At 36.9% G+C, this 27380-nt stretch overlaps 1 protein-coding gene across 3 annotated transcripts in view; it reads right to left on the reverse strand.

Moving 5' to 3' along the window:
• Positions 1–21795, reverse strand: part of METAP2 (methionyl aminopeptidase 2) — a 33993-nt gene extending 12198 nt beyond the window's left edge. Inside the window, exons 1-4 of one of the 3 annotated variants that reach the window (XM_007165869.3) lie at positions 21550–21794; positions 19666–19770; positions 15611–15676; positions 11798–11900 (exon numbers count right to left, since the gene is read on the reverse strand). In XM_007165869.3, the coding sequence (XP_007165931.1) occupies positions 11798–11900; positions 15611–15676; positions 19666–19770; positions 21550–21700 (425 nt within the window). In that variant the 5' untranslated portion in view covers positions 21701–21794. Of the gene's footprint in view, positions 1–11797; positions 11901–15610; positions 15677–19665; positions 19774–21549 lie in introns of all 3 variants that reach the window. The other 2 variants (XM_007165868.3, XM_057556110.1) reach the window with 2 other exon arrangements.
• Between the last annotated feature and the right edge of the window lie 5585 nt (positions 21796–27380).

The raw sequence follows: 27380 nt of genomic DNA on the forward strand, positions 1-27380 counted from the left end.
ACAGTAATCAAATTGACAAAAATTAAAAACAAAGAAAAATTATTGAAAGCAGCAAGGGAAAAACGACAAATAACATACAAGGGAACTCCCATAAGGTTAACAGCTGATTTCTCAGCAGAAACTCTACAAGCCAGAAGGGAGTGGCATGATATACTTAAAGTGATGAAAGGGAAGAACCTACAACCAAGATCACTCTACCCGGCAAGGATCTCATTTAGATTTGATGGAGAAATCAAAAGCTTTACAGACAAGCAAAAGCTAAGAGAATTCAGCACCACCAAACCAGCTCTACAACAAATGCTAAAGGAACTTCTCTAAGTGGGAAACACAAGAGAAGAAAAGGACCTACAAAAACAAACCCAAAACAATTAAGAAAATGGTCATAGGAACATACATATCGATAATTACCTTAAATGTGAATGGATTAAATGCTCCAACCAAAAGACACAGGCTTGCTGAATGGATACAAAAACAAGACCCATATATATGCTGTCTACAAGAGACCCACTTTAGACCTAGGGACACATACAGACTGAAAGTGAGGGGATGGAAAAAGATATTCCATGCAAATGGAAATCAAAAGAAAGCTGGAGTAGCTATACTCATATCAGATAAAATAGACTTTAAAATAAGGAATGTTACAAGAGACAAGGAAGGACACTACATAATGATCAATGGATCAATCCAAGAAGAAGATATAACAATTATAAATATATATGCACCCAACATAGGAGCACCTCAATACATAAGGCCACTGCTAACAGCTATAAAAGAGGAAATTGACAGTAACACAATAATAGTGGGGGACTTTAACACCTCACTTTCACCAATGGACAGATCATCCAAAATGAAAATAAATAAGGAAACAGAAGCTTTAAATGACACAATAGACCAGATAGAGTTAATTGATATTTATAGGACATTCCATCCAAAAACAGCAGATTACACGTTCTTCTCAAGTGCGCACGGAACATTCCCCAGGATAGATCACATCTTGGGTCACAAATCAAGCCTCAGTACATTTAAGAAAATTGAAATCATATCAAGCATCTTTTCTGACCACAATGCTATGAGATTAGAAATGAATTACAGGGAAAAAAACGTAAAAAAGACAAACACATGGAGGCTAAACAATACGTTACTAAATAACCAAGAGATCACTGAAGAAATCAAAGAGGAAATCAAAAAATATCTAGAGACAAATGACAATGAAAACTCGATGACACAAAACCTATGGGATGCAGCAAAAGCAGTTCTAAGAGGGAAGTTTATAGCTATACAAGCCTACCTAAAGAAACAAGAAAAATCTCAAGTAAACAATCTAACCTTACACCTAAAGAAACTAGAGAAAGAAGAACAAACAAAACCCAAAGTTAGCAGAAGGAAAGAAATCATAAAGATCAGAGCAGAAATAAATGAAATAGAAACAAAGAAAACAATAGCAAAGATCAGTAAAACTAAAAGCTGGTTCTTTGAGAAGATAAACAAAATCGATAAGCCATTAGCAAGACTCATCAAGAAAAAGAGGGAGAGGACTCAAATCAATAAAATCAGAAATGAAAAAGGAGAAGTTACAACAGACACCGCAGAAATACAAAGCATCCTAAGATACTACAAGCAACTCTATGCCAATAAAATGGACAACCTGGAATAAATGGACAAATTCTTAGAAAGGTATAACCTTCCAAGACTGAACCAGGAAGAAACAGAAAATATGAACAGACCAATCACAAGTAATGAAATTGAAACTGTGATTAAAAATCTTCCAACAAACAAAAGTCCAAGACCAGATGGCTTCACAGGTGAATTCTATCAAACATTTAGAGAAGAGCTAACACCTATCCTTCTCAAACTCTTCCAAAAAATTGCAGAGGAAGGAACACTCCCAAACTCATTCTATGAGGCCACCATCACCCTGATACCAAAACCAGACAAAGACACTACAAAAAAAGAAAACTACAGACCAATATGACTGATGAATATAGATGCAAAAATCCTCAACAAAATACTAGCAAACAGAATCCAACAACACATTAAAAGGATCATACACCACGATCAACTGGGATTTATCCCAGGGATGCAAGGATTCTTCAATATACGCAAATCAATCAATGTGATACACCATATTAACAAACTGAAGAAGAAAAACAATATGATCATCTCAATAGATGCAGAAAAGCTTTTGACAAAATTCAACACCCATTTATGATAAAAACTCTCCAGAAAGTGGGCATAGAGGGAACCTACCTCAACATAATAAAGGCCATATATGACAAACCCACAGCAAACATCATTCTCAATGGTGAAAATCTGAAAGCATTTCCTCTAAGATGAGGAACGAGACAAGGATGTCCACTCTCGCCACTATTATTCAACATAGTTCTGGAAGTCCTAGCCACGGCAATCAGAGAAGAAAAAGAAATAAAAGGAATACGAATTGGAAAAGAAGAAGTAAAACTGTCACTGTTTGCGGATGACATGATACTATAAATAGAGAATCCTAAAACTGCCACCAGAAAACTGCTAGAGCTAATTAATGAATATGGTAAAGTTGCAGGATACAAAATTAATGCACAGAAATCTCTTGCATTCCTATACACTAATGATGAAAAATCTGAAAGAGAAATTATGGAAGCACTCCCATTTACCACTGCAACAAAAAGAATAAAATAGCTAGGAATAAACCTACCTAGGGAGACAAAAGACCTGTATGCAGAAAACTTACCTAAGGAGACAAAAGACCTGTATGCAGAAAACTCTAAGACACTGATGAAAGAAATTAAAGATGATACCAACAGATGGAGAGATATACCATGTTCCTGGATTGGAAGAATCAACATTGTGAAAATGACTATACTACCCAAAGCAATCTACAGATTCAATGCAATCCCTATCAAATTACCAACGGCATTTTTTACGGAGCTAGAACAAATCATCTTAAAATTTGTATGGAGACACAAAAGACCCCGAATAGCCAAAGCAGTCTTGAGGCAAAAAAAGCAGAGCTGGAGGAATCAGACTCCCTGACTTCAGACTATACTACAAAGCTACAGTAATCAAGACAATATGGTACTGGCACAAAAACAGAAACATAGATCAATGGAACAAGATAGAAAGCCCAGAGATTAACCCACGCACCTATGGTCAACTAATCTATGACAAAGGAGGCAAAGATATACAATGGAGAAAAGACAGTCTCTTCAATAAGTGGTGCTGGGAAAACTGGACAGCTACATGTAAAAGAATGAAATTAGAATACTCCCTAACACCATACACAAAAATAAACTCAAAATGGATTAGAGACCTAAATGTAAGACTGGACACTCTAAAACTCTTAGAGGAAAACATAGGAAGAACACTCTTTGACATAAATCACAGCAAGATCTTTTTTGATCCACCTCCTAGAGTAATGGAAATAAAAACAAACAAATGGGACCTAATGAAACTTCAAAGCTTTTGCACAGTAAAGGAAACCATAAACAAGACGAAAAGACAACCCTCAGAATGGGAGAAAATATTTGCAAATGAATCAACGGACAAAGGATTAATCTCCAAAATATATAAACAGCTCATTCAGCTCAATATTAAAGAAACAAACACCCCAATCCAAAAATGGGCAGAAGACCTAAATAGACGTTTCTCCAAAGAAGACATACAGACGGCCACGAAGCACATGAAAAGCTGCTCAACATCACTAATTATTAGAGACATGCAAATCAAAACTACAATGAGGTATCACCTCATACCAGTTAGAATGGGCATCATCAGAAAATCTACAAACAACAAATGCTGGAGAGGGTGTGGAGAAAAGGGAACACTCTTGCACTGTTGGTGGGAATGTAAATTGATACAGCCACTATGGAGAACAGTATGGAGGTTCCTGAAAAAACTAAAAATAGAATTACCATATGATCCAGTAATCCCACTACTGGGCATATACCCAGAGAAAACCATAATTCAAAAAGACACATGCACCCCAATGTTCATTGCAGCACTATTTACAATAGCCAGGTCATGGAAGCCACCTAAATGCCCATCAACAGACGAATGGATAAAGAAGAGGTGGTACATATATACAATGGAATATTACTCAGCCATAAAAAGGAACGAAATTGAGTCATTTGTTGAGACGTGGACGGATCTAGAGACTGTCATACAGAGTGAAGTAAGTCAGAAAGAGAAAAACAAATATCGTATATTAACGCATATATGTGGAACCTAGAAAAATGGTACAGATGAACCGGTTTGCAGGGCAGAAGTTGAGACACAGGTAGAGAACAAACGTATGGACACCAAGGGGGGAAAACCGCGGTGGTGTGGGGATGGTGGTGTGATGAATTGGGCGATTAGGATTGACATGTATACACTGATGTGTATAAAATTGATGACCAATAAGAACCTGCAGTATAAAAAAATAAACAAACAAAACAACTAATACTAAACTTTCATTGGGTTATTTGTATGGAAATATGTTAATATAAATGTTTCAGACATTACATGAAATTTCTAAAAATCTTATATGTTCTGGTATAATGTTATAAGTCATAATCCTAGTTATTACTTTAAAATGTATATCTCAGAAATAAGTAATTTTCTTGTCAACTGCATTATTATGAACTTTCATCAAATCTTTTAACTGTGGTCATTTTTAAGTCTTTTGTCATTTACAGACAGTTCTGGGTGTACTCTGATGCTTTTGCAAATATGTTCCTATAAAAGGGTTTCATCTTCAAGAAATTCATGGAAAAGACTCTGACAAGTACAGGTTTCTGGTAACTGACTGTACTGCTGAACTGAATGAATAAGCATTTTCAGAATTCTAATGAAAAACTGATGAACTCATAAAAGTGCTAACAAAAGATCAAGATGAAAAAAACAATTAATTACATGGGACTGAGTGAACTGATGAGGATGAGTATAATTTTTGTGACTTTCTGTCTGAATTAAAAAAAAAAAAAATCCCACAAGGACTCAGAGGCAAAGAATATACAAATCAATTTTCACTGCAAAGTTACGGAGCTGTTACAGTGGAGGATTACTGGACTGAATGTCAATATTATGACATAGTATGAGTGTGTTTCATGTTTGGTAATTGCAATCATTGTTGTTTTTGTTGTGGTCATCCATGTACAATGCTTGGTGTCAGTCTATCTCTTGTAAAAATAAAAAAATTAAAAAAAAAAAAAAGATTCTTCAAATCGACTTCTTATAGGTTAAAACATAAGTGTAATTAAATTTCAAATGCTATTTGACATTTTAGAATCAGAACATGATACAATAAAGATCCCCAATACTGAAATCAATAGATCTCATGACTATTTTACACTTCTGAAGGTTGAATGGCTGACTCTTTTTTTTTGGCCTCAGGGTGGCATGTGGGATCTTAGTTCCCTGACCAGGGATCGAACCTGCACCCCTTGCAGTGGAAGCATGGAGTCTTAACCACTGGACCGCCAGGAAAGTTCCTGGCTAACTCTGAGAAGCAGTGGATTCTTCAAAAGATTATGGAATGTTCTGCATTGTTAGTAAAGAACTATCAATCAATTGAATTAAATAAATTCTTTTGGTAAGTCTTGAGTTCAAGTTGAAAGTCATCAGTGATATTTGAGAGCTTACTGCCAGGGTCTATAATTATAATTACAGGCCCAAATGAAAGAGAAAGATTATGAAGGAGTTTTCCCTTTTTCTAAATTTGATTTTTTGACAGTCTATTTAACAAAAATTTATAAATAAGATGAAAAAAATCATTCTAAGTCATACCAATTATTCCAAAAGGCACTTAATTAAACTGAGAGTCAGGTGAGGTATGCCTTTAAAAAAAATTATGTCTGTAAAACAAAACTATCAAAACAACTGCTTGAAAGAGAATCTTTATAGGAAGTGTTTATACAATATATAGGGACCTCCCTGGTGGTCGAGTGGTTAAGAATCAACCTTCCAACGCAAGGGACATGGGTTCGATCCCTGGTCAGGGAACTAAGATCCCACATGCTGTGGGGCAACTAAGCACACACACTATACTAGAGGGCCCATGTGCTGCAGTGGAGACTGCACGCCACAATGAAAGATCCCACGTGCCACAATGAAAGATCCCACGTGCCACAACTAAGACCCAACGCAGCCAAAAATTAATAGATAAATATTTTAAAATAATAATAATATAGAGTATGTAAATTCTTCGCACCTCTTTGATATTTCTGAGTCTTTTTAATATTTCATCATCTTTACTGGTGGATGTATTAAAAGCAGAAAAATATAAGTAAAACCAAAAGATACAAAGGTATCTGATTATTAATTTCTAACAGTCATAAATGTTTCTGAACTCATTGCACAGATAACTTAAAAGTGATTATATGTGCATTCTTAAAGCACTATATGACACATTTACAAAAACCATTTAAAATGCATATCTATAAAAAAATACATATCTTTAGCCCAGAAATAGTTAAGAATGATGCAGATATGACACCAATTCCTTCCTCTGGAAACTGGTATTTAAAGAGAAAAAAAAAGGAACTCCCTGGCGGTCCAGGGGTAGGACTCCGAGCTCTCACTGCCAAAGGCCTGGGTCCAATCCCTGGTTGGGGAACTAAGATCCCACAACCCACGAGGCACGGCCCAAAAAAGAAAAAAACAGAGAGAGAGAGAAAGCATGTTTAACTGCCTATAAGAAGGAATTATAGTTGATCCCCAGCTGGTAAAGGAAAATTCTTCTTATAGAATAATATCAGCAAATAAATATAGAAGGCATGACAGAATTAGAAATTCACCATTATTAAGTCCTCATAAAATAACTGATAAAGCAAGGATCATCAATGGATATTAAAATAATTAAGTGAAAGGTTGTTAAAAAAAGGATTTTCCAACAGTACCAAAGTATCGCACAAGATTTCCAAGATTACTTGGAAACTGCAAAAAGAACAAAGTACCTTTAAAAAAGAAACAGCTGGCTGTCACCACATTAACCAAGTGATCAAATACAGTAAAACTAATAGTAGACAGTAAACAGTGGTTTTAAATCACAGGCAGAATTAAGGAAATTTTTACTTTTTTTTTTGCTTATCTGTATTTCCTAACTGTCCTATAATGAACACGTATTGCTTGTAAAATTAACAAGTGTCTCAAAAAACTGCCTACTGAATTTAGAAATATATATCAAGAATTTCAAAATAATTCTTTGTTCTATTTCTAGAGATCTAGAAAAAGGGAAAAATCAGATCCAATTAATGTATAAGATGTTCATCACAGAAATTTTTCTAGTGGCAAAAAACTGAAAACAGTATTAATGTTCAAAAACAGGGTAATAGCTAATAAAATTGTGCTAGATACAGAACAGAACAGCATTATAGCTATTAAAATTGGTTTCAAAAAATTTTAATGGGGCTTCCCTGGTGGCGCAGTGGTTGAAAGTCTGCCTGCCGATGCAGGGGACATGGGTTCGAGCCCTGATCTGGGAAGATCCCACATGCTGTGGAGCAACTAGGCCCGTGAGCCACAACTACTGAGCCTGCGCGTCTGGAGCCTGTGCTCCACAACAAGAGAGGCCGCGACAGTGAGAGGCCCGCGCACCGCGATGAAGAGTGGCCCCCGCTTGCCACAACTAGAGAAAGCCCTCGCACAGCAACGAAGACCCAACACAGCCAAAAATAAATAAATAAATTTATTAAAAAAAAAAAATTTTAATGACAGGAAATGCACACAGAATGTTAAATTTTTTTAAAGAGCAACAACCATCCTAGTAAAAACTGATTAAAAAATCATGGATTTCTACACGTAAGGAAGATGTTCCTAAGGCATGAGATATTGACATTCTCAAAATAATTTCCCACAAAGTACTAATTACAAGAGGAAAAACAATAATGATATAATAGAGAAACTGGTTAATACCCTATCCAAGTGAAAGAAATTGACATCGTGTGCCTTCATATTTGACAACCCTGAAAAGGACACAATATCTACTTATCTAGTAACCCACCCCAAAATGCACAACCTATTCTCAAATACTTCAGAAAAACAGTATGTGTACAGATTCACCAATATAACATTTTTTCCACATTTGCCTTCTTTCTATCTTCCAAGGAGAAAATGGAGTGTTATTTGTGTATTATACATAAGTGTCATATTCCATTGAGATTAAGAACGATAAAGCAAATGTGACAAAATGTTAAAGATACTCTGAGAAAGGTATGCAGGAGTTCTGTGTACTAGGCTCACAGAATGGAATTACTTCTGTTAAGTATGAAATTACTTCAAAATAAAAAGTTAACATAATGCACTCAACCTGGGTGGCAGTTACACAGGTAAGTTCTTTGTAATAATTCATGTAATTTTCAATCAAGGAAGACAAGATACAAAACTATATTTAATACTTTACCAAATCCGTAAGAATGTTGATTGTAATATATTTGCAAGTAGTCAAAACTGATTATATGAATCTCAAAAAAATTGAGATTTACTAAAGAACAAACATAACCACAGTATCTTAATTTCTTTTGTATTTCTCCAGGACAGCACACAACATTGCTTTCAATATTTAAGAAAAGTATTATCCCAAGAGATATTATAATATATAATTAATATCTTCCTGTATTGTTTCAAAAACGGAACTTATTCCACCTATACAATGTTTAGTTTGCATTAGAAAATGATAGCAAAAAGGAAAAGGTAGTTTCTAAGATTTACAAAATCCCAATTATTTTTTCTTATATTAAACATTACTTCAAGTGTTCCACCATATTCATGTTGTTAAAAATATTAACAGTGTGTTAACAAGTATAGGAAATCTATGGCTTTCTTCCCCTTTAGCAATAAGAAAACAGAAATGGAAATGGGAATAAAAATATCTCATTCACATCAGTAACAAAACAATAGAACACTTACGAACAAACTTAACAAAAAAGGGACAGGACCTACATTAAAAAAAAAAATCAGAATAAGCTGGAAAATATACAATGACAATGGATAAGTCAATGTGATACAACTGTCAGTTTTCTGAAACATACATAAGTATGATGTGATTCCAATAAGAAAGGCATTTTTCTGTGGGTATGTGTATTAAAACTAAAAATATGACCAAAAGTAGCTGAGAAAAGTAAAAATAGAACTGTTTGGTTAGGTTGTATGGCAGAGGAAAAACAACTGACTTAACAAATTATCAAAATAAACAGTATTAGTATAGAAATAGACAAATAGATGAGTGGAACAGAATAAATAATACAGAAATTGGTTCCATTATATAAGGTAACAGAGTTCCATTATATAAGAATAGTATATGGCAAAAGTGGTCATTCAATTAAATAGAATGAACTACTTAAGAAACAATTCTAGCACAACTAGCTATCCATTTGAAAGAAAGTAAAATTAGCACTCCCAACCTTAGACAAAAAATTCTAGACCAATTGAAGATGTAATAAAACAAAAAATAAGAGTTTGAGAAAATAGAAGAGACTGCTAGGAACCCAGAAGTACAAAATATGAATATATACTGTTATTTAAAATCTTTAAATGCCCATCAACAGACAAATGGATAAAGAAGATGTGGTACATATATACAATGGAATATTACTCAGCCATAGAAAGGAACGAAATTGGCTCATTTGTAGAGATATGAATGGACCTAGAGACTGTCATACAGAGTGAAGTAAGTCAGAAAAACAAATATCGTATATTAACACATATATGTGGAATCTAGAAAAATGGTACAGATGAACCGGTTTGCAGGGCAGAAACAGAGACACAGATGTAGAGAACAAATGTATGGACACCAAGGGGGGAAAATGGGGGGTGGGGGTGGGATGAACTGGGAGATTGGGATTGACATGTATACACTTATATGTATAAATAGATAACTAATAAGAACCTGCTATATAGCACAGGGAACTCTACTTCACTTCGCTGTACAGCAGAAACTAACACAACATTGTAAAACAACTATACCCCAATAAGAAATAAAATAAAATAAAAGTATAATCTTTACACTTCTGCAAGAGCAAAAGAATAAAGCCAATAATCAAAAGATGCTCAAAAATCACTAGCAATCTGGGAATCATAAAGTATTAATATATTCTTTGATTCAGCAATCTCACTCCTGGAGAACTATCACATAATAAAACTGCCAGCACATAAGGAGATATATATGTGTATTCCCAAACACATATATGTATATATACATATATATGTATATACTTAAGAGAGATCTTTATTGCAAATGGTTTATAACAGCAAAAAAAATAACTGGAGGCAAAGTGAATGCTCATCAATTACAAAATGGTGGAATAAAGTACGGTATATTCATGCCACAGATTATGAAGCCATTCTAAAGAAAAACAGAGCTATTCTGATTGACTTAGAGGGACTTCCAAGATGCAGCCCTGATGAGAAAGGCAAGGAGGAGGAAAGTGTGCCTACGATTCTGTTTTTGTAAACAAATAATGACCAAAACACTCTCCTTACACAAACAGAGATAGATGTACACATACATGAGCATAAAACATATGGAAGGCTACCTGCTAGGTGGTTACATGGGTTGGGAAGGAAGAGGAAACAAGCAAAAAAAAAAAAAAAAAAAAAGATTATATTAAAAAATAAGTGTCATCACATCATATGTACTATGAAAATTTATGTAATTAATATAAAACTGCATGTTTGTAACACTTTAAAAATAAATGTTTTAAGACAGGGATAGTGATTTATGTATTCAAATTCAAAGAAAAGATGCCCATGCCATAAAATATAACATCATGTTCCTTTCTAAGTTTAAAGAAAAACAATGATGTCTTTACAGGTCAAAGAAACATTGCTACAGTAGAAGCTTTCTTAACCAACTATTGCAACCACTGGATTAACCAATGCTCCTGATCCCCCTGTAAACCATACGAACCAATGTCCACTGTATTCTGAATACTAGTGGCTAGGTTCCTGTTCTGAATAATAATAATAACAGCAGCTAACACTTACCTAATGCTTACTACGTGTCTGTCACTCTTCTAAATGCTTTACATATATTATTCCTCACAACAACCCTTTGCAGAGCCCATTTTATGGATGAGGAAATGAAAGCACAGATATGATAAATTACTTGCCCAAGTCACAAAGCTAATAAGTGTTACAACTGGGATTCAAATGCAGTTAGGTCCCAGCTTCCAGGCTCTTAACTAGTCTACATAATGCCACTTCAAGTGTCTGCTAACCAAATAAAATGCATTCTTTCAGAAGACTTCCAAGAATCAGGTTATCTGTGCCCAAACCTGTGTAAGTCATCTGTACTTGTTATTGTAATTATGTAGTTTAATTATACATTACATAAAAAGAATTGTTTCTATGAAAACTAAGTTGACTACTCAGAGAAGTTTCAATAAAGGCAAGTCGTCAAAAAATACTTCTGTCAAGTGGAACTGTAAATGATTTCAGGAAAAAAAAAAATGTAGATATAGGCATCAGCCCGCAGATTACTTAGTTCTTACTGTTCACAGAAACTCAAAATGGAACAGACCAGACAATGCATTATGGATTCAGCCCATGGAAAAAAAAAAAGTGGAGTTCAATGCAATCCATGCTCAAAGATCAAGAATGATGAAAAACAAATGTTTGTTTTAAGTTAACTTTTATCAATAAAGATTAACCAACTACTGGTCCCAATCATTTTGGATAAGAGGGCTTCTACTGTATCTTCTCTGCAACAAATTCATAAGCTTTTTTATTAAGGTAGTGGAGCAAAGTCCTAAGAAAAATCAAATCTGCTTTATTGCTAAACTACAACTTTCAAAAGTCAAACTGGAAGTTATTTTATGATCCTTACCCATCTTGTGTGGGTGGGTACTCGCATTCTTGTCCTTTGGGAAATACACCATTAGGATACAGGTCACATATTGGAACTGAGGGAGGGTCTGTTTGAACTTTTGCTGTGAGATACAAATAAAGCATTAACTTCTGTAGTTAAAAACAAAATTAAGCAGTTAGCATTAGTTTTTCTCAGTTCCTAATTGTTATTATATGTCCTGACTTTAAGGAGCCTCCCTGGTATCAATTTACAGTTAAAAACAAGATATTTCACCACAATAGCCACCTCCTGATTTATAATTAATTACTTGGGAATAAAAATATTCAACTCCTCAGAACTCCATTATGTATTTAAACAGTATATGCCTTGGCACAAAGAACACTTTTAATGTTTTTGTCTTCATTTACTATACTGGAAATGGAATAGCATACAGAGGCTGGCTTTTGCAAATAAAAATCAAAGAAGCAACAAGAAAATAAAAAAGAAATCCTACAGCGAAAAAGTAAAAATATAAAGCTATTGTGTATTAATAAAATAGGTAAAAAACTTATTCCAAGGGTATATTATGTATAAAAGTTAGTATACATAGTATGTATACCATGTATACATACATACATAGTATATTAGTATGTATACATACCCCAGGGCTAAAAGACTTTAGGTAGCCATATACAAATTTCCAGATACTTGAAAAAAGTTACAATACTTAGCATATGTTTTAAGGACACATTATTTCCCAAACTATATTCTAAGACACCAGTGTTCCAAACTGCTTTTAAAAATATTTAGAGATGTGTCTTCTAAAAATCTGTTTAAATGCATAAGAACTAGTTCTTATATAGTTCTTATTCTACAAAGAACTTTCTTTTAGTAACAAGTGCTGTATCCAAGGAATGTCAGGAAGTTACATAAGACTTAATTTATGCAATAATATATGACTTTCAATGTATACCTGCAACATGTAACAACTACTGAGTTGAAGTGTGTGGTTTTCTTTTGATTTTAACCAGTCTTATGGGTTTTTATCTGAAATTTTAACACATATTTTAGATTTTTTTGTTCTGCAATGGGAAATAAAAGGACGCATATAAAGAAAAATATGACAATTTACTGAGCCAAATCATTTATCTACAGAACCATTTTTTGGTTCCCTCTTTTAATCTGAATATTCAATATTTCACAAACACCCACCGTTTTCCTCTTTTTTATATAATGTTTAGAAGTGTTCTATGGACAAGTAAACTTGGGGAATGCTGTTTTAGGTTCCTCCGAAGAGGGAACATTTAGAATTTGAAATCAAAAACGACCTTAGAGGTCATCTAATTTAGCTTCACACTCAAATCCAGGAATCCTCTAACACCCCTGACGGATGGCACTAAGTGCCTGACAGCGGAGGCAATTACTATTCCCAAGCTAAAATACATTCATTTGGGGAGAACTGTAACTGTTAGAAAGCTCTTCCAACACTAATCTCCCCGTTACTTTCATCTGTTAGTTCTACTTAACTCTTTGCAGTTAAAAAAAATTTACTTTTCATTTCTACTGCTTCCTTCCTCTCTATGATGAGAAACCACTTTAAGGGATGTGGTTCTTAACACTTTCACTCATATTCTCCAACCTTGTCAATGTTCCTTTTAAGTTGGTATAGAATTGACTTCTATTAATAGTTCCAATAAGGTACAATTAGTATAAGAATACACTGTTGATTCTAAAACTCCTACTGCTACTGAAAGGTTAAGATTCCTAGCTTTTTGGTTCACACTGTATAAGCACTCAAAATCCTTAGGATTCTATCACCTTATACTCACTTTATATATGCTCATTTAAATTTCAGCTTGTTAATATTAGCCTATTGTCTCAGTTTTCTTTTGAAATCTTGATTTCTGTCAACCAAAGTATTATCATCCTCAGCTTTATATTTCATCTACAAATCTAATAAAGATGCCTTTTATATTGTCCACAAATTATTAAGGCAAGATAGTTAAAGGACTCAAAAAGTTCATTAGAGAAAAAAATAAAGAATTTGTCATTGAAATAAGTTGAAGCCTAGCCTTTACCACTTATTAGCTGTGACTTGGACAAATGCCTAAATGCGCCAAGCCTCAGTTTCCTCATCTACAAAATGAGGAACTAGGTGAAATCTTGGATAACCTTTGAAACTTGTAACATACTATGTCCAAGTTATTATCTAAAACTATGATTATAAATATCTGTATTGCAGTTATTGTTAACTATCACTTACAATTCTCTCACTTTATAGATGAGGAAAATGAGGGCAGTAAACTGCCCCTGATTACAGTATTTGGCTTATTTCATAAGTGATTTATGACAGCCTACACAAATAAGAGACATTCAAAGCAAATCAGAAAGCAAAAATCAAAACACAGAAAGAACCTAAAATAGAACCTGAAATAAGGCCAATACAAAACCAGATTTGGCTCTAAATCCTCTAGTAGCCAATATCAAAAAAAAAAAAAAAAGAAAAGGCTAGGTTATTTGCATAGTTCATGGTGCTTCTGCAATAAAACACATTACTCGGAAAAGCACAATTATTCTTGATACTAAGACCAGAAAAAAAGGGTCTCTCAAGACTGCTCATAAAGAAATATAATGAATGGTAAGTTCAACAACATCCTCAGAGGAGGCACAACAAAGGCTGATGGCATCATACTAAAACACCTGTCAGTGGAAGAATTCTACCAAGGGCAAATATAAAGCAACCTCTTAAAGCTCCTCCCTGCTTATCTACCTTCATTAGGAAGCAATTTTAGAGTATTTGGAGAAATAGATCTTTCTCAAGCCATTCTCAGGTAATACGTCTCACAAGCACACTACGAACAATTTTTGAATGGAAGGAATATGACATCATAATACCTGGAGATTCCTGGAATGCAAGTAATCTGTGCTCATTAAATACAGATTATGCTAGGGGCAAAACTGACATCCTGAGTAGAAGGATCTAACCAGGATAGAATGCCTGACTAGAAAGAAGGCTATTCCATCTCCACCTAGAGACATATCAGGGGAATGGCTGGCAGAGCCAATAGCTTTCTTAAAAAATAATTTAAGTATTTCAACCCAGAGATAAAAATGAAAGTCAAACCCTCAATAGTCTCATTCATAAAATTTCAGCCTGAAGATTTTAAAGGAAGGTTTAGCCAGACACTCAACGGTCCCCAATAACCAAAGGGCATCCAAGATTAGAACTTGTTCTGATTCTCAACCCAACCTTTATTCCCCAATACTATACAGTCTCCCCTTAGTCTCCCTAAGAGTTTCAGGTCCATGAAGACGTTTGGTTATATCGTTTATAGAAACAAAATACAAGTAGGATCATATTTTAAGTGAATCTGAAATAGTGCAATACATGTTATTAATAAAAATTCACCATACACAAATTTTAAATAATGGGACTCCTCATTAAATATTCGTCAAGAATCTCTTAATATCAAAACTGGCAGGTGAACTGCAAACTATGTTTACCCTATTACCACTTGGTGGCATTACTTTAGTCATCACTGACAAAATTATTTGAATTATTCAAATTTTAAATTATAAAGTTTTTAGGAACTCATCCCTAACATGCAGTAAAATGCAACAAATTTATTATTAACATCCCCTGGCTGAATAACAGCTAAAGAAAATAACAAGACTGTTAAATCAAAGTACTTGCCAAATAGCTGTGAGTGTCACTAAATTCTACCTCTATTAAGCCTACATTTATTTCCCTAACATATACCAGGATCTTAAGTAACTTTAAATCTACTCTTCAAACCTGCTGGTTAATAACCACTTCTAATTTGGCAAGTAGGATTAACTAAAGACACTAACGTCCTCTCTTCTTCTTCTTCTTTTTCTTCTTCTTTCCCGCTGCTCCATCTCCATCACCATCTCCATCTAAGAAAAGACATGTCAAGTTCACTTAAGCCTTATAAGCAGAGGGACGAAACAAGCACAAGCAGACAAGTACACACACAGTGCTTTTTTTTTTTTTTTTAATTTATTAGTTTTGGCTGTGTTGGGTCTTCGTTGCTGTGCGTGGGCTTTCTCTAGTTGCAGCGAGCAGGGGCTACTCTTCGTTGTGGTGCGCGGGCTTCTCACTGCGGCGGCTTCTCTTGTTACAGAGCGTGGGCTCTAGAGCGCAAGGGCTTCAGTAGATGTGGCGCATGGGCTCAGTAGTTGTGGTTCGTGGGCTCTAGAGCACAGGCTCAGTAGTTGTGGCGCACGGGCTTAGTTGCTCCATGGCATGTGGGATCTTCCCGGACCAGGGCTTGAACCCGTGTCTCCCGCATTGGCAGGCGGATTCTTAACCACTGCGCCACCAGGGAAGCCCACACACAGTGCATCTTAAATAGCATATGACAAAGTTGACCCAATACTCTTAGAATTTTGTATACTGTTAGCTTTAAGTATCAGAATTTGACTTGTGCAATCAAAAGCACTAGTAAACTTTACTTTGACTTACTCTACTAAAAGAATTAAGATACTTTTAAGAATAGAAAATGTATTAAATAACATCTTTTTTTTTTAAAAGCAAAGAAAAATAACTAGTGTTACTGAAATACCTGTAATAGTGACTATATGACTTCATATGAAATAATAATAGTTACAGTTTATATACGCTTTGCAGTTAAACACCTGTATTTCATGACCTCATGTGATCCTAAAGCAACCCGATGAGGTAACAAGGAATGTTTAAGGGACATGCCCAAGATAATCGTAACAGATAAACAGCAAAATTGAACCAAGAATATCACCTGATTCCTAATCCAGTGAGAGGTAAATGGGGTCTCATATTTTAAAATACCTTTTCCTGGGACTTCCCTGGTGGTCCAGTGGTAAAGAATCCGCCTTCCAGTGCAGGGGACTCAGGTTCGAGCCCTGGTTGGGGAACTATGATCCCACATGCAGCAGGGCAACTAAGCCTGTGCGCCACAACTAGAGAGAAGCCCACACGCTGCAACGAAGGGCCTGTGCGCTGCAATGAAAGATCCTGCATGCCTCAAAGAAAGAAGATCCCATGTGCCGCAACTAAGACCAGATGCAGCCAATAAATATAAATAAATAAATAAATAAAATCTCTTTTCCTGCATAGTTGTTATTAGAGAAAAAGAGTTCTCCTTCTTTCTGGATCAAATTGTATACAAAAAAATTTCTACTTTTCCTAGGTTCATAGTTTTCAGATTTTCAAAAGAACCCAATAACCAAAAATAAGAACTATTTCAAAAAACAGCTGGCAAAAGAATACACAAAATAGCCATGATCTGCCTGTCGGTTTTCATAACAACTTTGCTTGAAGCTCAATGACCATACACTTAAACCTTGAGAAAAAATAAAGAAAACGATTATGACCAAGATTAAACAGTGAGTTAAAATATTTTAAATAAAGGTATCAAAAATAGACCTAAGTGTCTGAATTTCTAAAAATGCTGCTCAATAAATTTCAACAATCATTTCTGAAGTATGCTAATCTACCCACAAATAACTAAAATAACTAAGAGCAAATAACTACGATATTCACTAAGCTTATTTTGGTAATCATTTTATGATGTATCTAAGTCAAATCATTATGCTGTATACGTTAAACTCACACAGAACTGTATGCCAGTTATAGCTCATAAAACCAGAAGGAAACAAATAATGAATAAACAAACGAAAAACAGGAAAAAAATTGCTCAAAAGCTCCCTCAATGAATCGTCTCATGAGGCCAGTTTGCACTGTTCACTACACTTTGTCCTGCCCCAAAATGGTCTCTTTTGTTTGGTTTTAAGTCCCATTCCTTCCAATGAGCTTTCCATCAGCATTCAGCCCACAATTCCACCTCCAAATTTCAATAAATTTTATTGCAGGTACCAGTATATCTTTCCAACTCTATATTTTGTCTCTCCACAATAATCAGTTTTCCTTTAGAACAAAGATATTGAAATATTAGCTTTCCATCCTCTCAAAGACTTCTCACAACAGTTTAATAGTACTGGTTGATCCTGATTATCAAAATGAATTAGGAAAATGATGAACCCAAACTGGAGAAAGCTACTGATTGATATTCCTAAAATCTTCTTTAGTACATTGAAGATTTCCATTCTGACAAGCAAAATTTCCTCCTTCAACGTCAAGAGATTCATATAACTTTGCAGAGGTGCAATGAAACAAGGCAGGCACTGTCTTCAAATTAGCACTGTGATTGATATTCTACACACAGTGGGTCAACAGCAATCTATTATAATACCCTGAATTTACAAATACCTTTCTTGTTAAGAGTTCAAAATATGTTTATAATCTGAAGCATAAACCAAGGCAGAATGGACAAGAGATTTGCTTAAGGAGAAGGAAAAGCTAACTATTCCCTTGAATCTGAAACCAAGCAGGACCCTGTGGGGCCTTCCTGGGGACAGACCCCAAGTCTCCCACCTCTTTTGTGAAAAAGCTTTAGACTCCTAGGCTTTCCCTGAGTTCCAAAGAGCAAATTTAATCAGAGACATGAGAAAAATGCAAGAACAAAGGAAAACAATCAAACAAGACAAAATAATAATAGTTTGGCCATAAAAACAAAGTTAAGGAACTTTAGTTTCTCCTCAAGGGCTATAGATAATATCTTGAACCATATCCTTGAGTTGGTTTGCAGATACTAAACCCCCCACCAGGTGGAAAAAGTTAGCTGTATGTTGACCACCAGCACACAGACTCCAGATCAGTTGAAACCAGAAAACTAATAACTGAGATTCCCAAAAAGTCACCCTGTTACTGCACAACCAACCAATCAGAAGAATGTCCACAAGCTGATCAGGCACCTGGCAACCCTCACCTCTAATGTTGCCTTTAAAAACCCCTCTCTAAAAGCCTTCAGGTCTCTTGGGCATGAGCTGCCCATTCTCCTTGCTTGGCATTTTGCAATAAACGCTGTACTTTCCTTTGCCGCAACCTGGTGTCCGGGTTTGGTAACAATTCTTGGCACTTTTTTCCACTAAATTTGACTGTAAGCTCCTTGAAGGCAGAGAATTTATTCTTCTAAAGGAAAAACAACTGCTCTGCATTATCCTAACATGATAAAGTACAGCAGGTATTTGTTGCTAAGTACTGGAAGGCATAAGCCCAAACTGGCAGTGCTTGAGGCAGAACAGTAGATCACAGCAATAGATAATTAAGAATGGGAAAGCCCTATCTCCTCTTCGCCAAAAGAGGCTGTAGAATAAAAATAGTTCTCCTAATCACTCCCTCCACTGTCTTACTGATAGCATCAATTCCTACAATTCTAAGAGTTACTGTCTTTAAGGAAATCTTTGGCAAAAGCTCCAAAATACCACAAGGATCTGGGGTCAGGAAATTCATAATAGATTTTAGAAGCACTCCAACATGCTCCTTCGAAAATAAAGAGAAGTACCTTTGATAGAGTAAAAGGAATAGACTTGGAATCAGGTGCTAGGTTTGAAACTCTGGCTCTATTAGTCTACACAAACTAGCTGTGTCACATTGGGCAAATCATATAACTATCATTTCCTGTTTGCTTGGTTTTTGTGAGGGTAAAATGAGAATGGATGAAAGTATCCTAAGATAGTGCCTAGTAAATATTAGTTGTTCAATAAAAGTTAGTTAAAAAAACAGTCATTCAATTTTATCTTATTAATACTCACCCACTACTCGGCCTTTTGTTAAGTACATTTTTAAAGTTGAGATCCGTGTTATTTGAGCATTCAACACATCCAACTTTTTAAAGAGTGGCTAATAACTAAATACATTTTCCTTTTCATCTATGACATTGAGGCTTTAACATCAATTAAGTAAAACATCAGAGAATATTGGACTATACGGACAAATAAGCAGCTTCGGTTAAAGAATGTCATATATTCTTGCTTTCCTAACCACAAAAATCAAATTAACTATTTACCTTCATCGTCATCAACTCTTTCTTTCTCTTCCAATGCTTGTCTTTCCAATTGTCTTGCTACCTCATCAACCGAGGCTCCTGATTCTTTATCAGGTTCCTGTTGCTCTGCTGATCAAATATAATAACATAAATCAAATCTAATAAAGATCTTCCCACTAGAATATGTTCTAAGGATTCTAAAAAACACGTAAGTCTTCCTGATAAGTGTTCAGAAAACAAAAGCAGAAACATTACTTGAAGCAGAATAAAATTTATTTAATGGCAGAAAAATCTTCCATATCGAAGTGGTACTGCCCATTCAACAAAATACTCATTACACATTCTCTGTGCTAGGAGCTAAACTGTAAGTTGTTCCCTACCCTTAAGTAGTTTTAACTTTCTTAAAGTATTTAACAGACTACCACAAATACTTTATTAACCAAGCAAGGACTTAAGATGGGCCATAAATGCTGAAGGCCTTAGTAAGAGGATTTCTGTGGGGCCCTGGGGGCTTCAGGGGTTCGGGAAGAAAGAAATTGTCAAGCCAGGCTGGGTAAAATAAAAATAAGTAGGAAAAGATATTCCATTACTAAAAAACAAACTTCTCCAACAGCTAAGCAAGAGAGCAGGCCTTGCTGTGGAAGTGATTAGAATGTAGCTATAGGAGTAACATGTATGCATAAAAAGAGGTAGTATTACCATGTAGCACGTAATGAAGTGACATGCTGGCTACAGCAGAAAATTCATCCTGAGAGATACAACTGTTAAAGATATATTAGGGTCAGTCTGCTAAACACCTTAAAAGGACAAACTGAAGAGTCTGGATTTCATCTGAAAGCCAGGAACAGCCACCAGACTATGTCCTGGGATTCAATTTTGCTCTGGAAGCGTCCCAGCCCCTACAGCTCTCCCTCTTCAACGCCCACCTAATCAAAATTTCAGAAGAAGCATACAGGTTAACCCTCTCTAACCTCTCTCAACTCCACTTCATCACTTCTGGCTTCTCCACTGTCCTCTCACTCTTTCTGTGGCTGATTTTAACAGTACAAATAACTCTTCCTAAAACCAAGGCCTTGATGCAACAAAAACACTGACTTCTCACAATCAAATAGTTAAGTTTCTAACTCATAATATAATCCAACTGAAAACTTTTTCAGCTGTTTTCCTTGTCTTTCCAGTAGATTTAGAGAAGCTCCATTCGGAACCACAGAATATCCTACCCAGACTGCCTACAAGTGGCATCATAATCCAGGTCTAAAAGCCCAAAAGCTTGACGATACTGTGGAATTAGGCAGGTGAAGAGTCGCACCACCACCACACATCCTGCTATTACTACTCAGTGACAAGAGCGCGTGGGCATTCACATACATATACACACCCCCCAAAAGGGCAGCGCGCCACACAAATCTCTCCGTAAACTGGGATGGTGGGGGGAGGTGCTGCTGAGGCACTAAGAGTCGGTTACTCCACCCCCAACCCTCGACGAAAATATGTCCCACGTTGCTCCAGCAAGGAGGCGGCAGTATGGGTCAGAACCAGATTTTTGAGGAGGCGGCCAACCCGCGAGGAAGGTGAGAAGGCTCGGCTGGGCCCTGGGCACGGCTTCAGGTCCGTCGCACCGTCTGCGTGGGAGCTAAGCGCCGGCAATGCAGGGGCTCCGGCCCAGCGACCCCACAGAAGCTGAGGCACCCTCTTCTCCACCCCTCCCCCACCAGGTCCCTAATACCACGCGAGAAGCCGCCTCTCCCCGGGACTGGGAATCTGCAGCTCGGCCCGGACACACGTTCAGTCCTGGGAAATCAGTCCAGGATTCTAAGTCCCTAGTCCCTGTCAGCCCCGCCGGGCCTGAGTCGAGCTGTTCGGCCATCCCGGCGGGGACTGGGAAAACATAAAAACTCCCTTTACCTGTGGCAGCTCCTTTACTCTTCTTCTTCTTCCGTCTTTTTTTCTTGGCCGCCTCCTCAGCCGTAGAGGCAGCTCCCTCCTCCCTGTCGTCTGGATCCAGGTCGCCATTCAGGTGGCTCCCGCAGGACGCTGCCTCCTCCACACCCGCCATGTTGCCCGAGAGAGCGCGAGGAACTAAAACAGGGCGGCGAGGGCCCGCTCCTTCTTCACCCACCTACACCAGCGACGCCGGAAGCTGCTCTCGATGGTAGGGGCGCGGGGAACGCTGGGACTGTGGAGGACTCAACTGTGAGGATTGCGCGCGGAGCGGGGCCGGGTTCGCCTCAGGCGGGCGCGGTTGTGAAGGTCGGGAAAACCGCGCGAGACCTGACCCCTGCCTCGTCCCGCGCCTCGGGCAAACCTGCCAGCTGGGGTCAAGTTGAATGCCCGTGCCTGCCCTGTGGACAGGTGCTGTCCGCGCGCGGGAGAGGGGCCTCTCGGCTGGAAACGGAAAGTTTTATATTCGTGGTTTTATACAGCGCACCGGAAGCCAGGAGAGGGGCGAAAAAATGCCTTCACGTGTACACACTTCTTTTTTATGACTCAAAAGGACTGCGTTTTTATTCACAATTACAGCTCACGGCGAGGCCGTCCAAACACTTAAGGAAATGTACCTACAAAGGGGCCTGACTGAAGAGGCAGTCAGAGGATAAGAGATCAGGAGGCGGCTATTATTAGAGAAGCCAAGGAAAGACAGCGTCTCAAGGAGGAGGGAGTGATCAACTGCGTTGAGTGCTAAAAGGTCAAGTAAGAGGATGAAAAATGCCAGATGTATATATTATAGTGATATGGAAACCACTGGTGACCTTAGCAAGAGCTATTTAGGTAGAGAGATGGAAGCCAGATTAGAGAGTTGAGGAACGAGAGGAAATAGAGAATCTCTTCATCTTTCAAGTTTCAGCTTAAATGCCACTCCCTCAGAGAATCCTTCCTCAACAATCTATATCAGGCCCTGCTCATACACTCATTGAATTCTTAATTTTTTTTCATGGCAATTTGTAATTAATTTATTTGTGTGAATGATTATTTGTTTTGTGTGTGTCTCTCCAACTACCTTGAGCTCCATGAAGACAGGAACCTCGCCTGTTTTGTACTCTTATTACCAGCACCTACCTCTAACCTAAAAGCATTGTAGGAGCCCAGTATATACTCATTGTATAAATAGCACTTAAGAAGTGCCAAGTACTTTACATTCATTATCTCATTTAATCCACTTTTGAGTTGGGGAAATTAGAGCTAGAGAGTTTTGGTCACTTGCACCAGGTCATACAGGAAGTAAATAGAGTTAGAATCCAAACCCAAGTCATCAGGCGCCAGAAATTTAGTAATTCTGTATTGTGCCTTTCCAGTTGAAATTCCTAATCAGTTCAATAAATATGTATTGATTGTAGACAAGAAGTAATTTTTCTTGGTGGAAAATACAAAAGTGAAAAAAAAGTACCCTCAAGAAAGTTTAGCATTCAATGAGACATATAAATAAATAAGAATACAATAAGATGCTAATACTTTCCTTACATCATTTATTATTTTCTATTCCAAGTTAGTCAGTCATAAAGATGAAGATCTTTTAAAGGGTCTAAAAGATCTTTAGATTGGGGGCAAGGATGTGGCTGTCAACCTCAGGAGGAATCAAAGCTCACCCTTGTTGTGGTGCAAAGCTACTGCCAAAAGCAACCTTATAAGTAAGATCTGCTATATGAAAAATGCCTTCAAGCTTTGTTGTGAATCTTCCCAGTTCCACTATAAGTTCTGGGAACCCTTGGGCCATGGCTACTACCTCAGACCCAGTCCAGTAGACACTGGATCCTATAGGGTCAGTCGATAAATTTTGACAAAGGGTTTGAGGTATAAGTTGATCTACAGAATTATCAATGTCAAAATAAAATTTGTTCAATGAAAAAAGTAATGCTAAAGTGCACTGATAACATAAAATACTGTTTCTTTGCTGCAAAGGGATTGTACTCTACTTTTCCCCCTTTCTTTCCGAAAAGAGGCAAGAAAATGAAACTTTCAAGGTAATAGTAAAAAAAAAAAAAAAATACATATCTTGACAGTACAGTAGTGAGTATTTGCTGGATGATAATTTTCCAGGACACTGCAGAGTCTGAGATAACTGAATAATTATACTTAACAGCCCATCACTCCTTATTTTCACCATTTTTCTTCATTTGGTTTTCTCTATAAGAGGAAGTTGAATGGGGTAAAGGAATAAGAAATGTTGAAAACTTAAGTAAGAATCTAAGAGAACCTGTATTAAATATAACTCAATACCAGCATAGGCGAGAATATTTTTTCTAGCTTATCACATGAAGTCATTTTGTCTTAGATGGTTAACTAGATAAGCAGACAAAAATAAGTTCTTTTTCCTTAGAGAGAGACGTTTCCTATTGTAAAATCAATGTAATAAGATATATTTATTATTTTGTCCCAAAAATATATTTTTGGTGAGAAAATATTAATTCCAAACTGAGCAACATAATTAGCCTCCGCCTTATTTTCTTTGAAGTCCTTGGTTAGTGGTGTGGCTTAGGACAAATCACTTAATCTCTCCAAATTTCAGTTTCCTTATTTGTAAAATGAGGATAATAATAGTACCACATCATAGGATATGGAAATTAAATTTCAAAATGGAGAAGAAGCACCTGTGACAGCACAACATCTGACACAATAGTGATATGTGTTAGCCAACATTGCTGTTAAGCCATGCTCTTGAAATTTTTCCATTTGTGTGGATTATATGATGGCCTAAATATCATAAAGCACACATGTATTTTGTGACCTTTGGCAATGGGTTAACAAGAAATATATTAAGAAAAAAATGGGAAAGCTTGTTTGCTTGACATTAAGGGAAATACTGAGGATTTTTTCCCATATCTTTATGGTTTAAAAAGTGCTAGATAACTATTTTAAAATGTATAGATGATATGGCATAGATACAGATATATAAATACAGTCACATTGGGGGTTAGGGCTTGAACATATGAATTGGAGGGAGGGAACACAATTCAGACCATAACACAGACCTTGCCACCCCTGATGAAGCAGCCTGAGGAAACACAGGATGCTGGCCCCGGATAGCTGAGGTGCATATCAAAGGAATGATTTCAGTGAGCCCAGACTCTTGCATCTTCCCATACGTAGAAAAACACTAAATTCCTTAACTCGGGATATCTAGTTTTCTTTTATTAACAGTAACCCTTTGTTCCGACTACGTGGTGGTGGTGCAAAAACTCCCATATAATCCTGGCTGCCCGCTTTTGATCTTTGGAACAGTTTTCTCAGCATTTATCTGAAAGGCTGTCTCCTGGGCTTGAAGTCCTAAGAATGTCTGCTGAATAAAACATAACTCTCAACTTTTACGTTGTGCATTATTTTTCATTTGACAGTGGCATGTTTAGGGGAAGTTCTTGCTGAGGAGTAGGTGAATTGAGACCAGATTGTAAATAGCCTTCTATGCTACCCTGAAGAGTGGCTTTTATTGTAAGGTCTCAAGGTGGTATGTGACAAGGGATATTTAAAATTTAATATTTTTTAAAATGCTTAAAATATACCACGACAGACATGTCCCCAGCATGGCAATACAATGAATAATACTGTGTAGCCATTAAAAGCCAGTAAAATGATATTCATGTAGATGCTGTGGATAAATGTATATGGTTGTATAATACATACAGATGTCTGCAAGCTAGGGAAACGTGGTCATTTTTGCTTTGTGAAAGATCACTCTGATGGCAGTCTAGATTCTAGAGCAGTGGTATCCATCCAGTAAATCCATGTGTTTTATTTTAAAAGCCAAATATATTTAAAGAACTGTACTCTATTCTGAGAGTATGGTACTTTCTAGTTTTTGAAGAACAGTCTTTTAATAAGTCTAAAATTATTAGTATGAAATAACAGAGTAGAGGATGGTTTCTTGTGCCCTGAAAATTTTTTTAAAAAGGGAGGCCCACACCATGTCTGTTCTCAAAACCATTTTTTAAACTTTTATCAGCAGTGATATCCCTAAGTCTGATGGCTTGTATTCTAAAGAAAGAAGGATTGGAAGTGGCAGAGCCTGCTGGTAGGGGAAACTTGCTAATATGTTATTGTTGATAACAATATTGATGAGAACTTATGTGAAGGCTGTTGGGGGCTAGAGAGGAGAGATTGGATTGCAGAAACATGTCTAATTTAGAATTAAGAGAACTTAATGGTCCATTGAATATGGAGAGGGAGGAGTTGAAGATGACACCCCAAGCCAGGTTTCTGGCTTGGGTTCCCGGATGGATAGCGGTACCACTCCCTGAGATAGGGAATAAAGGAGGAGGAGGAGGTCTTGGAGGAGACGGAAGGGAAGATAAGCTTTGGGTATTTTAAGTTTGAGATGCCTGCATGGCATCCAGGCAGAGATATCTGGTAGTAAGTTAGAAATATGGATCTGGAGATATAGACATGAGAGTCATTAGGGCTTGGGTGTGGTAGAAGGCTTAAGAATGAAGTAGTTCAGGGAAAAGGATAAAAAAACCGAACACAACCCAGAGGGACACTAATGTTTGGGGGTTTTGTTTGTTTATAAGAAACAATGGTGGGAAATTCTGTAAAGGAAACTACAAAAGAATGGTAGGACAAGAAGGAGAAAATACTTTAGAGAATAATCACATGGAAGTAAGAAGAGAAAGAAGTTTTACAAAACAAAAGTTTGGTCAGCTATATGAACTGCTGAATAAAGATCAAGTAGTACAAAGTCTTAAACTAGACCATTGATTTTAGCTATTATAAGGCCACTGGTGGGACTTCCCTGGTGGTCCAGTGGTTAAGAATCCGCCTTCCAATGCAGGGGACACGGCTTCGATCCCTGGTCGGGGAACTAAGATCCCATATGCTGCGGGGCAACTAAGCATGCACGCCACAACTAGAGAGCCCACATACCGCAACTACAGAGCCCACGCACTGCAACTACTGAGCCTGCGCGCTCTGGCGCCCACGTGCCACAACTAGAGAGAAGCCCGCGCGCTGCTACTAAGACCCGACGCAGCCAAAAATAAATAAATAAATAATTTTTTTAATAAAGAAGGCCCTGGTGACTTTAGAGAGATCAATATCGTGAAAGGGCACAAAAAAAGGATTCTCACAAGAGATTGGGATGCACTATCCTAGACACTAGCTCATGGAGCAAAGGATCCTTTTATCTCAAAACTACTTCATCAATGACTCTTGCAATGCTCTCCTCTTTTGTTTTCCTGGAGAGTGCCTTTCTTGAAATTAAATGTGACTCCCTTGCCACATTCTCTTCTGTAATTCTTTACCTATTTTAGTTCTGTCCAGAAACATCCTGTTACTTTTTATCTTACAATATATTATTATCTCCTTTTGTAACTGGAGAATAGTTAGATCCTTAATGATAGAACTTCTTTATCGTCCCCATAATCTCTGTGTAACATCCAAATATTTAGGCTGGACTTTGGGAAACACATATATGTTTGGGAAACACATATATTCCAAGCAATATTCCTATAATATTCCTATAGCCAAGATATCAGGAGTACTGTTGCCCACATGGAAGTTTCAAGTGTTCATTGACCAGGGCTACATGGGAATCAGTATCCAGGGTTTACAAAAGAAGATAAGAGCCACATGAAATACTGGAGGACAAATGACAGTACCATTCACAGGCTCTCTCTATCCATCACTCCAGTTAACGATTCCCACTACTTATTAAAGAATGAGGGTTATTTTAGTGTTGAAGGCAGCGGTAGATAGAGCTGAACTAGGAATATACTATGACTGAGGTTGTAATATGGAAAAGGGTTAGA

Source organism: Balaenoptera acutorostrata, chromosome 11 (genome assembly GCF_949987535.1).
Source record: "Balaenoptera acutorostrata chromosome 11, mBalAcu1.1, whole genome shotgun sequence".
In the NCBI taxonomy this organism is placed as follows: domain Eukaryota; kingdom Metazoa; phylum Chordata; class Mammalia; order Artiodactyla; family Balaenopteridae; genus Balaenoptera; species Balaenoptera acutorostrata.